At 36.6% G+C, this 13,881-nt stretch overlaps 2 protein-coding genes and 1 pseudogene across 2 annotated transcripts; 2 read left to right on the forward strand and 1 right to left on the reverse strand.

Annotated features, from left to right (window-relative positions):
- Nucleotides 1-2,678: 2,678 nt before the first annotated feature.
- LOC118039728 (uncharacterized) lies at nucleotides 2,679-6,647 on the forward strand. Its single transcript, XM_035046513.2, has 5 exons — nucleotides 2,679-2,839; nucleotides 3,433-3,876; nucleotides 5,039-5,085; nucleotides 5,189-6,164; nucleotides 6,405-6,647. Exons 2-4 carry the CDS (start codon nucleotides 3,561-3,563, stop codon nucleotides 6,140-6,142), a joined length of 1,317 nt encoding a protein of 438 aa, XP_034902404.1. The 5' UTR covers nucleotides 2,679-2,839; nucleotides 3,433-3,560; the 3' UTR covers nucleotides 6,143-6,164; nucleotides 6,405-6,647.
- A 141-nt stretch (nucleotides 6,648-6,788) lies between these two features.
- LOC118039731 (uncharacterized) lies at nucleotides 6,789-9,489 on the forward strand (annotated as a pseudogene).
- A 640-nt stretch (nucleotides 9,490-10,129) lies between these two features.
- On the reverse strand, nucleotides 10,130-13,881 carry LOC118039729 (26S proteasome regulatory subunit S10B homolog B). The gene is made up of 10 exons (XM_035046516.2): nucleotides 13,633-13,881; nucleotides 12,747-12,866; nucleotides 12,305-12,441; nucleotides 12,023-12,184; nucleotides 11,854-11,940; nucleotides 11,663-11,749; nucleotides 11,428-11,565; nucleotides 11,121-11,312; nucleotides 10,944-11,042; nucleotides 10,130-10,512 (listed from the first exon to the last, which is right to left on the reverse strand). Exons 1-10 carry the CDS (start codon nucleotides 13,733-13,735, stop codon nucleotides 10,438-10,440), a joined length of 1,200 nt encoding a protein of 399 aa, XP_034902407.1. The 5' UTR covers nucleotides 13,736-13,881; the 3' UTR covers nucleotides 10,130-10,437.

Below are 13,881 nucleotides of genomic sequence, written 5' to 3' on the forward strand. Positions count from 1 at the left end.
ATTGATTTTAAATGTTGTTTTATATATATATATGTGTGTATGTGTGTGTGTGAGAGAGAGAGAGAGAGAGAGAGAGATCAAATATATAAAAAATTTAAAAAATATTATTTTAATATATATAATTTTTAAAAATATTATAAAAAAACTAACTGTTAGTGTATTTTTAAATACTCCAAATTCTCGTATCTAATGATATGCAGGAAATAGCAAAGCCTGTGGCATTACCAAAATCTAACTACACCCATTTTTATATTTCCTTTCCAAGAACTATATATATATCAAAATAATTTTTTTTTAAAATATTTTTGATATTAAAACTTCAAAATAATGAGAAATAAAAAAAAAAAATTATTTAAAAATAAATAAAAAAACTAAAAGAAAAAACAAAATCTTTATCGTGACCATATGTGAACGATCGATCTACACAGTCCATCAAAGTTTCATGCTTTACGTTCTTCCTAAATAAAGGGCTCATGATCACAAAACAAGGGACTCATAACCTAAACACTTTGGTGACTCACCTAATCTCCCTTCATTTGTTCTATAATATTTGATTATGTAATGATTTAGCGTCTCTACGCAGTACACGCCGCCACCTTCTCAAAGACCCCAGCCCCCTTTGCATGCCCCGATTCAAAACCCTAGCTAGGGGTCGATAATGCCACTTTTACCCTTGCTCACTGGGCAAGTCTGGACAAATTCGGAGGATATATTTGGTAGCCCGACCACAACTTTATCACAAGGTCGTCCACTTGTTTTTTTGACTCTCAACAAGTGGAGCGCAACCACATCATCGACTTTCGCATGCAGCAGCAGCCACAGCAACTCTTTCGCCGTTTACGTGCACTTCTCAAAGTGCTTCTCGGATTGTTGGCGCCGTCCATCTGCAACCACCTAATGAAAATCGTTGCCGACTCAAGCAGAGCTTGCTATGTACATATAATATATATTTTTAAAGTCGATACAAAAAACTTTTCAGCCATATTTGAATTAAAGTTACTTTTCAATTGATTCTTTTTTAGATTTTTTGTTTTTCATTGTAATATATTAAAAAACATTAATTTAATATTTTAATATATTTTTAAGTAAAAAATACTTTAAAAAATAACCATAACCACACTCTTAAATAAGTTGAAGAATTAATCAATTTCGATGTTTAAAAGTGTCGTAAAAATATTTTTATTTTTAAAAATTATAAAATATTTTGGTAGCACTAGCAACGCTAATTCACGACAAAAACCATCAAAAAATAAAAATTAAAGTTATTCGTGTATTCTAAAAGATAAAAAGAAAGGCTATTTATCAAAGAGCATAAGAACCAAGAACCCCCAAAAGAAAGCAATGACTCGGAAGAACATGAAGGCAAAAAAAGGAGAAAAAGAAAGTTACAATCTGTGAGGAGAACAAGGAGACGGACATTTTTCAAAGAATCTTTGTTGAAACTAACCCCACCATTTATACTTTCTCCCTTGGACGTGAAAAGAATCGAATGCGTAGTGCGCACTCCGCGTACAGCAGAAGGCACCGCCGATAAGTGGTGGTTAACTACTTCAACCCCGTTGTAAAAAAGGAGGTCGTTTAATTTTATTTTATTTTATTTTTAAATTATTTTAATATGTTTATATGAAAAGTAAATTTTTAAAAAAAAAAAATATATATTATTTTAATATATTTGTAAATAAAAAACACTTAAAAATACAACTAATACCGTAAAACCAATTACTATCTATTATTCTGCAGTCTATTCCTCCATTTTCTTCTTTTTCTTTGACAACATTCCCTCGTTTTTTATGCTTTGATAAATGCTTCAAGCATCCAAAAATAACTCAAGATTCTATTCCTCTATATATACTCATTAGATATGAGCAAAATAAAAAATTAAAAACTCAAGAAAATTATAAAAAAAATTACTAAAAAAAATTAATTGTGAAAAAAAACCAATTATAATTTTTAAAAAACCGATCAGTTTGGTTTTATACTAATTGTGAAAAAAAAATTGATTATAATTTTGAAAAAAACTGACCAGTTTGGTTTTATAAGTCTGAAATAAAAAAAATCAAGTTAAATAAAAAAACAACCAAGCCAAACTGAAAAAACCTAGCCAAACAGAAACTGGTCGGTTTGAATAGGTTTTTGTTCTAAAAAAAATCGAACCAAACCAAACTGAAACCAGTCAATTTGAACTGATTTTGGTTTTTTTTAAAAAATCAATTTGGTTATTTTTTTTTTGATAAAAACCAAAACAAATCGAAAATGATCACCCCATCACAATAACAATAAATATTAAAAAAAATGCAATTAATTTTTAAATTTCGAATGAAAAAAAAATTGAGATATGTGCATAATGATTTTGAAAAGAAAAAAAAATCAGAATCCATCAATCATTAAAGTAATTTTCAAGTAATAACTATTAAATACCCATAGCACAAGAAAAAGAAAAAAAATAAAATTATATTCAGTATCATAAAAAAATTGATAAATATCATATCTTCTTAAAAAAAATATTAATTTTAATTTTCTCTGTCTCATATAAAATTCACCGCGAATAAGAAAAAGAACAATTATGCTAACGTGGCAATAACGTCCAAAAAAACCATACGTCACCTACCAACTCCGTTAAAATATGAACCGTCGACTACCGTCAACAAATCCAAACGTCGTCAACGTTAAACCCGTCAAAAACGACCTTCCCTCTCTCTCCCTGTACCTAAAAGAACCAGCAGCCTCACTCTCTTCATATTCTTTCATTTTCTCTCTCTAAAAACCGCTCTCCGTCTCGCGCTCTCTCTCGAATTTTTTCTTTCGCTTTAAAAACGCTGTCGTCTTGGCTCTGAGAAAGGTACGGGCAGTCTCTCGATCACGCCGGTTTCGGTTTTTTCATTACTAACGATTTTGACTATTTAGTGCTGTTTTTGAGGACCTAAAATCGGATCTTTTTCTTAGAAAAATTATCACGAGTGATTTTTTTTTTTGTGGTTTCTATTTTTGGATTTTTTTTAAAACTCTTATGGATTTAGAGTGGAGACTCCTTAGTTTCCTAATTTGTTTGCTGGTTTAATTTATGTTCTCCTATAAATTTCCTTGATTGTTTTTTTTTTTTTATATATATATATTTTTCGAAAATCAGCTAGTGTGAACTGAATTATTGGAAATTAGTTCACTATTGACTACTGCTTTTTTAAAAAAGTTAACTTGACTTGGAATTCTCTTAATTGCTGTCTCAAGACCCTTAAATCTTCTCCTTGTTTTATTGTTAGTTTTTATTGAATTAGTTTTATTTTTCTCGTGTGTGCTGAAAATTATCTTGTTTCTGCATATTTGGTGGTGGAAATGAGTTGGAAACCCAATTCTGAGGTACAGCAAGTTCGCGGTTAAGACTAGCTTGAGATCATCAAATTAGTGATAAATATTGGTTCTTTTTCTTAATTGCAGCGGAAGAAATGTATTTGTACCTGGGGATTTTCCATTGGTAGTGAAATTTGAGTTGTGTTTGGACGGTGGAGCATGTGAGTGGAGATTTTGGGTTTGTGTTAGAATCTGGAGGCACTTTGTGTTTGAGCATGGGGAGTGCTTGTTGTGTTGCTGCGAGAGATAAAAATATAGTGAGTGGACCAGGTGGTGAAATCTTGCATAGAAATATTCGGTATTCGCCAACTTGGAGCTTTAGATGGGATAATCGAGGCCGAGTAGCAGGGGAAGATACATCAATAAGTTGGTTTTCTGATGGAATTAGCAGAAATGATGGATCGGATATTAAATATGAATCAACCTATACATCGGAGGATGGAAGCCCAACGGAGAGCTTCCAGAGACATACGTGGCAGAAGTCCCCAACATCTGAAGGAACCGCAGCTCATGCGAGGAATCCTGCTTCAGGTAAAATATTGGTGGATATGGTTCTTCACATTAGTAACTAATGACCTATTTCACATGATTTTTCAGCTCATTCTGAAATTTACCTCTATATTTAAGATACTGTTGCAGTTAGCTTTGTATTGCATATAGATGCATGGATTGAAAAGTAGAAGCAATACCCTTACTGGACATTTGCATGTCTATAAGAGCTTAAACCATCATAGTTACTTGTTGTTATAGAAGGTGAGGATAAACAATTTGTTTGATTCGGCAATGGAACCTTATTCATTATCATTAATGAGTGAGAAGCAGAACTCGATGAAATATACTCCAATATAACTGAAAACTGGTGGCGAGGAACAATAAATACCCAAAGCAGAAAGATTCATGCAGTGCTTAGGATTTTGAAAATGTGTGCGAAGACAATAACCATGAGCTCTAAACTAAGCTCATTGCATAGTTATGATATTAGATCGAAGAAAACATGTATATAAAATAGACTCTGTGCTTACTGGGCTTGTTTGTCCTCACACTTAAATTCTTCTCATATTACTTGCAAGGTGCATGATACCAAGAGAGATGCTTAGCTCAAAAGGGAAATGTTGAATGCATATTTTAGGAACACAGATCTTTTTCAATTATTGCACCAATTTACAGGATTTTACTTTGTCATGGAGCAACCAATTTTTGCAATTATCTGCTTAAAGAACAAATTTGTAATCCCTCACAAACTACTACCCTGTGCTATTTATTATCCGGACCTTTCTTATTCCTTTTTCCCTTCCTTTATTCCGTTGTCATACTTTCTTCTTCTTCTTATGCATCTTCAATTATCTTCTGTAAGATGCAACCCAGAATAATTACTTGAATCTTTTTACATGGGAGAATAATGACTGTAATCATGACTAGAGCTTGATTTGTTATTTCTGTACATTTCTTTGGACGGCTAGATTCTTCTGTGTACTATATGGTTCCCTTCCTGTTCTTCTTTTGGCAACTGGTTTTCTTAGTTTCAAGTTTTGATGGGGGAAAATGAAACATAAGCTACGTTCATCCCTTTCTTAAGATTCTTATTACATTGGACATTTGATAGAATACTCGTAAGAAATCTATTCATCTTGTGGGTTTTTGACCTCCCATGAGCCCACATGTTCATCTGTGATCATTTATACTTCTATTGCAGATCAATCCCTCTCAAGGAATATCTCAATGGACAAGAGTTTGGAACAGGTAGAGCTTTCTTCTCGTTGAAGGAACTTCTATATTTGTACTATGATTGACTCACCTCTTCTCCTTCAAATGTCATACATTACCGAATCTGTTCGTCTTGCAGGTGAAGGAGTCAACAGAATCCATGGCGGTTCTGAATCCATCTCCTGAGAAAATCTCTCTGTCATTGCCCTCTACTTCATCCTTATCAACACCTCCACTTCCACCCCAAAGTCATTTACATCCTGCCAGCCCAACAACATCAAGGTGGCTACAGAACTCTCCGAGACATCAGCTAACAAAGCCAGTATCTGATGCCCAAATCCCAGGATTGAGGTCATCAAAGAGCATCCCAGGTTCTGAAGAGAGGCCTCCTGTTTCTTCATGGAGCAATGAATCAACTCAGGGATGCCATGGCGAGTCTTCAGATGGCTGGTCTATGCATGCATTTTCTGAGCTTATGGCTACTTCTAATAGAGAAAGGTGGTCTTTAGATAACGAGTGCTTGGGGTTTAATCATGAGAAGACCAGATCCAGTGGTCGAAGCTCAGCTTTTACTTCTGTTGATCTTCAAACATGTGGGATCTGCTCAAAGCTATTGACTGATAAATCTTTGTGGGGCAGCCAGAAGCTCATTGCTACTAATGAGCTCTCTGTTGTCGCAGTTTTAATTTGTGGTCACACTTATCATGCTGAGTGTTTGGAAGCTCTGACTCCTGAAATTGACAAGTATGATCCTGCATGCCCATTTTGTACATTGGGAGAGAAGCAGGCCTTTAAGCTGTCTCAAAAAGCTTTAAAAACAGAAATGGACTTGAAGGCTAGAAACAAGAAATTGAGGAGCCGAGTGGTAGATAGTGATCTTGATGGTGATTCGGCAATGTTTGATCGCTTTAAAGATGGTGGAAATGAAGGAAAGGGTCCAAAGATGGGCTTAAGTTCCAGCATGAAAAGTTCCTTGGCAAAGCCTTTCTTGAGGCGGCATTTTTCATTTGCCTCCAAAGCGAGTAGATCCTCTACTGAGAATCACTCAACCAGAAAGAAAGGTTTCTTCTGGACAAGATCTCTGAGGGGTTGATGTTCTTCTCAGCTCTGAAGTGGTGAGTACTTCAAGTCTTCAACTCATGTATATGCTGCTTGTGTCCATACAAATCACTGGAAATGGTCACGGCGAGAGCCTTGTGGCTTCCAAACGATAATGCATGATAGCATGATGCATATAGCAGATGTATTAGTGAAGATTTTGATTGACCGGAAACTTTCTAAAATAAGCATAGGTGTTTTTATTGACCATCAAATTCTTGGAACTCAACATGACTGTTCAACTTTTATGGGTGCAGATTCCAGTGCTGACCATCTCTGCGTTGTCAAAAAAGGATTTTTGGGGCAGCTGGACTTCTTGCTCCAAGAATTCGTTTTGGAACATCTCCATCTCCATCTGCTTACACATTTACACATTTTCAAACTGGCCCACAGGATTAGTTTGTGGAGCGATACTGTAAAGAAGTAAATGAACTTATAGAATTCCTATATGATCATGAAAAGATTAGTAGAATTAAAATGTATCACGAGATTGGTGATCCTATTGGTGTTTTGTACAGATCAATTTCTTTCTTGCTTGGACACAGTTAATGAACTGATTCAAATCAATGAGGTATGGATAAAGGACCCCTCATACATGAATAATCAACCTCATTTCTTGCGGGATTTGGTGCGGTGTTGTGGTTTCTCAATACTGTTTCTCTAGGAAATTATATGCAACTTGTCCTTTGGTTTCTGTTTTAGACTGCTGCATCATGTCCTTGAAGGCTAATTTTAAGAGCAATTCGTTTATTTTGAAGTATCCGTTTAAATTAGCATCAACAGTAATGGATGGATGTAATTATTCGGGGGGTATTTTGAGAGGAATGGAATTACTCTTTTTTCTTTTATTTTAGCCCGGGAGATTTCTGTGGATTTTGGAAGGTCTAAACTTGTTTCATCTGCTTATTTATCCTCTACATTGAACGCCTCTTGAGCCCTGTGGTGGAAACTCCAAACCTCTGGATTTATGCTACTCCTTCCTGAAACCTTATATGCCCTGATGAGTGACACGTCTCCTGTCATGGCTAGCGTGGCAACAATCCTTCATGGCTCTTTTGGACTGTCTAACACCAGGTGTAGAAACCTGGTTACATGCATGAGCCACGTCTGCTCTCCTCCGCCACTCTATTTACCTTTTATTAGGCCAGCCTAGCAAGCCAAGCTTAAACTCTATCCTTCACTGTCAAAATCGAAATTCATCACTGTCGCTAAAAAAGATGGCTGCCACAATAAGAGATGAGCAAGGCAATCCAATTCAACTCACAGATGAATATGGCAACCCGGTTCAGTTAACAGATGAACATGGTAACCCTGTACAGATCACTGGCATAGCCACCACCAAACAACCTCCGACGCTTGGCAATGTAAGTAGTGATCAGGTACCTGGTACTGGACTTTTGTCTAGTACTGCCATGAGCGAAGATGCAACGAAGGGCACTGACATTCATGAGACGGGACAGCATGGTGGGTTTGCTGCTGATCAAGGTGGACATAAGAAAGAGGAGCAGGAAGAGATCTCATCTACTTCAAGCTCTGGCACGGTAAGACATATTTGACCGACAAAACTATATAACGAAGACACGAAATGATGATTACACGATGACCGCCCCTCGAATCCTTATCTTGAACAGAACTGTCGAAATTTTTTATGAGTTTTATCAGGTAAAGCTCCAGGTTATATGTAGTGAACAATGACGCGTATATAGAATCCTACAGTGGCGCCGTGCCATGAGACTCACGACGCTCGCTGCCAAATTCTCTAAGAAATGTTGGGAGTTGTTTGACATCTTTCCTGCAAATAAATTTGATCGCTAATTATCTCTTTTAATTGTAGTTTGAGGACGATGGGCGAGGAGGGAGAAAAGGGCTGAAGGAGAAAATAAAGGAGAAATTAACTTGCGGGAAGCACTAGGAAGAGCATGGACAGACCGCTGAGGTACCCACCACAACCACCGGTCCAGCTGGAGAACAGTACCAGGAACATCAGAAGAAGAGTGTGATGGAAAAAATCAAAGAGAAGTTGCCTGGCCACCATAGCCATCATTAAAGAAGTCTGCTATGGCAGTCCATTGTTTTGTGGTGTTAGTATGTTATTACTGATTTCGTGTGGACAGGGTTGGTTGAATTGTGTGTGAATTAGCAGTTAAGGTTAGTTACTGTAATAATTTTAATAGGCTGTCTGTGTATTAAGCATGTAATCATGTTTTGGGTTGCATAAATAGTTTTCAGTTTGTCCTAGAAAAAAATAATAAATCTTGATATTAACTCGCATGCAAAAAGTTATCAAGAAAAGGATCTTAAAGAACTCTTTTCATAGAAAAAGAAACATGTTCCGGCTGTGCGCGCGCGTTTCCTTGTTGCTGAGCACTCCCGGTCTTGATTAACAGAACAAAAAAGATTCTATTCGTAGAAGATTAGATCCGACTGATTACATAATTACACAACCGCATGGTGCACCTCCATGGTGAAAAGTAGCTGGCGGCCGCTTTAGCAAGGGAAGTGCACCTCCATCATTTCTGCCTGTTCCAGGCACACAAGGCCTTGTGGGCCATATGAATTAAGCAAACTCATTACTCGTTCATGTTTTTGTGCTTGCTCTTTACTGGCATATTCAAGGGAGTCTTCAAGCCTTTTGAGCTCTTGGGACCGAGTGTCTGGAGCCCTGAGTCCAAGGAGCAGTAGCTCTGATACCAATCGGAGCAAGCTTAATGGAAATGGTACCAACTTGGATTTCTTCCAAGTTTCTCTGTAATTCTGGAAGAGTGTTTATCAATGCCATCAATGCTCAACTGTGGAAGATACAGAGAAGAAGAGGAAGAAGAGGAGAGAGATACTGAATTTGTTATTTCATATCCTGTCCTTCACTCCCTGCCTAGTTAATTTACATGCAAGGCCAAAAGGAAGAATCAGCCTTCAACTAAGCCTCTCAAGAGTCCTAAAACTAAAAACATAAATAGAACATTGCCTAACACGTGATTTTGGCCTTCAAAGTTGTTTTTATGTTTTTAAAATATATTTTTTTTAAAATAATTTTTTTTTATTTTAAATTAATATATTTTAGTAATGTTAAAAATAATTTTTTTATAATAAAAAAATATACCTTGGGTGCAATTGTTGTGTATCGGCCACCAAAAATGAAAACGAGAGAAATGGTACCAACTTGGATTTCTTCGAAGTTTCTCTGTAATTCTGGAGGAGTGTTTATCAATGCCATCAATGCTCAACTATGGAAGATACAGAGAAGAAGACGAGAGAGATTCTGAATTTGTTTTTTCATATCCTGTCCTTCACTCCTTGCCTGGTTAGTTACATGCAAGGCCAAAAGGAAGAATCAGCCTTCAACTAAGCCTCCACATGGATATCTCTCAAGAGTCCTTCTCAAACTAAAAACATAAATACAACATTGCCTAACACGATACTATCAACGTCTCTCTTTTTTTTTCAAGTTTCATATGCCCTAATTTCATTCCTCCCATCCTTTCCCATCACAACAACAACAACCTGTGACAGTGACATAATAATGCGTGATTTGGATGCAAAAGGGGAACAATGAGAATAATGAACCGGGACAGGATTTGCGTTTCTGCCTACAAAAGATGCAGGCCGTGGATAGAAATTACGAACCTAGGAAACCTAAATGATAGGACAAGACATGGATAGTGTCGTGATTTTGGAGGCAGGTAGATCTTGGGTGCAATTGTTAAAAGTATCGGCCAGCAAAAATGAAAATAGAAGTCAAGAGTTCCGTGTCAAAAATACCATTTTTCTTTTCTAAGATACACCATACTATCGTTACATACTGAATGCATTGTCTAACTTATAATTAAAAATAATTAATACATAGTGTAACAATGCTATGCAATGAGATTGCTCTCACCGTTTATTGCCAGAGGGATATACCAATCAAATATAAGCATTCAGGTTGAGTAGAAAATGATCCAATTAAGCAAAAAAACAATAATTAAAAACACAACACCATAACTATATAATTAATACAGAAAGCAATTGATTGAATGAACGCAGCAATTCGCTTACTAGCAACATTAAGGTCAACTTATCATGTGACAGTAGAAAGTAGAAACCCCAAAGAACAATGTTGCTTGCCAAGAGCCAAGAATGAAAACCATGATAGAATGGAATATCTCCTTTATGGAACAATTGTTTTTCTGAAATATCCTTACAGCAATTCAACTGAAAGGAACAACAAATGGTACAAGATCTGAACTCCATTTCGTTCAGTTTCTGGGCAGCCTGAGAAGTTACCAAAAAAAAAAAAATCAAGCACAGGTTTCAATCCTTTCCAAAGTCAGCATTGTAGTGAGCACTAGATTCAAGCTTCTTAGCCTCATTTAGTTTCCTGACAGCCTGAAATGGAAGAAAGCCATAACATGTCAAACCATTCGAACACAGTAACAGGCACAACCAGAGTAGAGATGTCCAAGGAAACAGAATTCTCTAGATGTCCATTGTCACAGTGAGCTGACTTAAAAATTAAACGTTTTCAATTTTCACTTCTTGCATGGCAGAAGTGTGGTCTGTTTTACTAAATGATTCTCCAAGGCTATGTTTGTTAGGAGAGATGGATTCCAATCTCTCCCCACGTGTCCACCCTTCCTCCAATCCCTCTTGACAAACAGATGTAAGTGACCGGACAGGAAAAATGAAGTGCTCTCTCAAAGACAGCATCACTGGCTGAGTGGTACAGGACTCAAGTGTCATGAGCAAACAGGCCCTGACATAAATAAAATCTCTTACACCTAGTTTGATATGCATTTCTGAAAGGAAGAACACCTTACCTTCATGAAATCCTCATGGATGACATAATCACGTTCTGCACGGATTGCAGCCATCCCAGCTTCAGTACAAACATTTCTAAGATCAGCACCATTAAAACCCTGCAACAAAGGTGCTTGATTTAACAGTCACATAAAAGATACTAACGATTTGTACATATAGAAGCATCTCCAGCTTACCTCAGCAAGCTTTACAACTGCTTCATAGTCAATATCTCCATGTTTGGCAATTCCAGCAGCATGGATTTTGAGGATTTCCATTCTTGACTGCTCATTTGGCAATGGAATTTCTATCTTCCTGTCTAGACGGCCCGGTCGAAGAAGTGCAGGGTCCAGAACATCAGGTCTGTTAGTTGCCATAATCATTTTAACCTAGAAACACAAACTTGAGTCAACAAATTTCTAGTAAAACAAGTGCTCCATGTCAAACTAGAACATATACAAATCGAGATATTGGGTTTGTTGGATGAAAACAAAAGTAAGTTACCTTCCCTAGCTGGTCAAATCCATCCAGCTGATTAAGCAACTCCATGAGTGTTCTTTGGATTTCACGGTCAGCACTTGTTCCCTCACTGAAACGGCGTCCACCAATGGCATCAATTTCATCCATAAATATAATACATGGCTGGCAAGCAGAAACTCGTTACGAAGTTACGATAAATATATCTTGGCAGATTTCTCACCAAAGGAAAAATATATTCTCTAATAATTTGAGCTCTTACTTGATGATCCCGTGCATACCCAAACATCTCTCTAATCAATCTAGCACTTTCACCAATATATTTATCAATTATGGCACTCGACACAACCTAAATCCAAAGTAAAAATCCAATTCTTGGTTAAAAAAATACCTGAGTATTCAAAACAAGGAATTTTGAAGCTGACATTCAAATTGCAAAAAACAATTTCTAACCTTCAAAAAGTTGGCATCAATGTTGCTAGCTATTGCTCTGGCTAATAATGTCTTTCCAGTTCCAGGAGGTCCATAAAGAAGCACACCCTGGAAAAAATTGAAATTCAGCCTCCTAAGTATTTTCAATTTTCTAGCCAACAGATGAAGCAACATACAACAGTATTATTACCTTGGGAGGCTTGATTCCCACCCTCAAGAAGAGCTCTGGATTCATGAGAGGCAGTTCTATAGATTCTCTTAATTCTCGAATCTGATCTGAGAGCCCTCCCACAGCAGAATAGCTAACATTACCAGGATCCTCATGAAGCATGTTATATACAACTGGATCAACCTGTAAAACATAAATTTAACAGCAATTTATGAGACAGGCACATTAAAAGAATATTACAGCACAATCAGTAGTTTAACCGACTAATAATCTCATCCAATAGTTTACAGCATCAACACTTACCTCACGAGGAAGAGCCCGCATGATTGTGAGAGTAGTCATATCAAGAACAACTCGGGTTCCAGCTGTTAGTTTTTCTTTGTCCACTTTACTACGACAACCAACCACATACCTAGGTCCACTGCTTGCTTTAACTATCACTAAACAGTATGATAATAAATATTAGTTCCCCAGCCTGTAATATACCTAACAGCCAATGGACAGCAACAAGAACAAGATGATGGAAAAAGATAAGAAAAGATGTAACTTCATGAAAAAGCAGCTATTAATGAAAGCAGAATGCTGAGCTGAAATATGAAAATACTTTTTAACTCTAAAAAAATCAATACATTTAATCCACCCTCTATGCATGAAAGGAGGGGGAAAATGAGCAGCTTCTGTTTAGGATGTAGAAAACATAACAGTCTCAAAATTAAATTTCATGAGCAAAAGTAGATATTAGTACAGCGTTCATTGTCGAGAGGCCTGAGAACTTCGCCAATGATCTGTCCAACACTCTGAAGGGACTTCAAATCATCTTCAGTTTTGGCAAATTCCTTCTTGGCAGCCCGCAAATTCTCTCTCACTGAATCCATCCAATTACAACAAATGTCAGTTACACAAAAGTAAAACCACAAGACTTTAAGGACAAAACAATATTTACTGCAAATATAAACATGGAAAATTGTCCACCAAAAACCAAATTCCTAAAGGTTAATTTCCTTCCCTTAGATTTTATCCACAAAATGGTATCTTGATTAACAAGACAATGAATAGGAAAAAGAAAATTAAGCATTGGCATTCCCTCTTCATATAGAGTGATTTAATTAATAAGCAGTGAATATTTACATCTCAAACCCAAACAAACCTCAGTCCATTTTCCTAGTAATTCAACTCGCTCAAATCATCTAATCTATCCGCCAGAAACCACCTCAAATTCGCACAAATTGCGTCAGAAACAAAGCATCACAGCATTTCAAAGAGTCATGTTTAGCTTGAACATAAACCCAAATCCAATCTGCCGAAGTTACATTATTAAACCAAACTAATCAAACCGAACATGCAGCCGCTTTGAACTTTTCCCCCTTTCCACCCACTTTTCTACAAGCGTCTATTTTAAATCCCCAAAAATCTAATGAATTATAACAAAAAAAAACCTACCCTTTGTCATGGCCACACAAAACCAAGAAACAGAATTCAATTATGAACTTAAACCCTGTCTCATTATTCACAAATCGAAGTCATTTCTTTAAAATAAATAATGAAAAATTAACGAAACAAAGACTGCTTTTTCACTAAGCAAGAAATCCCTAAATGTGCTGTAATTAAAATTAGGGTTTTGTTGCGGTGACCTGCATGGACTCGGGATTCGAGCTCCTTATGATTCAGTAGCTTCTTGCGGTAATCGGCGATCGCTGTACGGCGACGTGCCGCCTCCTCTGCTTCGCTCGACATTCTTTGTTTGCTTTCTTTCACTGTTTTGATGACTAACAGAGACTGAGGTTTGTGTTTCGTTTATAAATTAACTCACTTGTTTTTCAAGAAACGAAGCTAACTCCTAAAGGGAAGTTCGAGACAGGTTCTTCTTCTGTTTTTTTAAA

The sequence above is a fragment of the Populus alba genome, chromosome 4 (assembly GCF_005239225.2).
Source record: "Populus alba chromosome 4, ASM523922v2, whole genome shotgun sequence".
NCBI classification, from domain to species: domain Eukaryota; kingdom Viridiplantae; phylum Streptophyta; class Magnoliopsida; order Malpighiales; family Salicaceae; genus Populus; species Populus alba.

Coding starts and splice junctions, on each gene's coding strand:
- LOC118039728 (XM_035046513.2), top strand. CDS start 3,561: ATGGGGAGTGCTTGTTGTGTTGCTGCGAGAGATAAAAATATAGTGAGT. Junction 3,877..5,038: donor TGCGAGGAATCCTGCTTCAG/GTAAAATATTGG, acceptor CTTCTATTGCAG/ATCAATCCCTCTCAAGGAAT. Junction 5,086..5,188: donor TGGACAAGAGTTTGGAACAG/GTAGAGCTTTCT, acceptor TTCGTCTTGCAG/GTGAAGGAGTCAACAGAATC.
- LOC118039729 (XM_035046516.2), bottom strand. CDS start 13,735: ATGTCGAGCGAAGCAGAGGAGGCGGCACGTCGCCGTACAGCGATCGCC. Junction 12,867..13,632: donor CGAATCCCGAGTCCATGCAG/GTCACCGCAACA, acceptor GGATGGATTCAG/TGAGAGAGAATTTGCGGGCT. Junction 11,750..11,853: donor TTGATGCCAACTTTTTGAAG/GTTAGAAATTGT, acceptor CTTTGGATTTAG/GTTGTGTCGAGTGCCATAAT.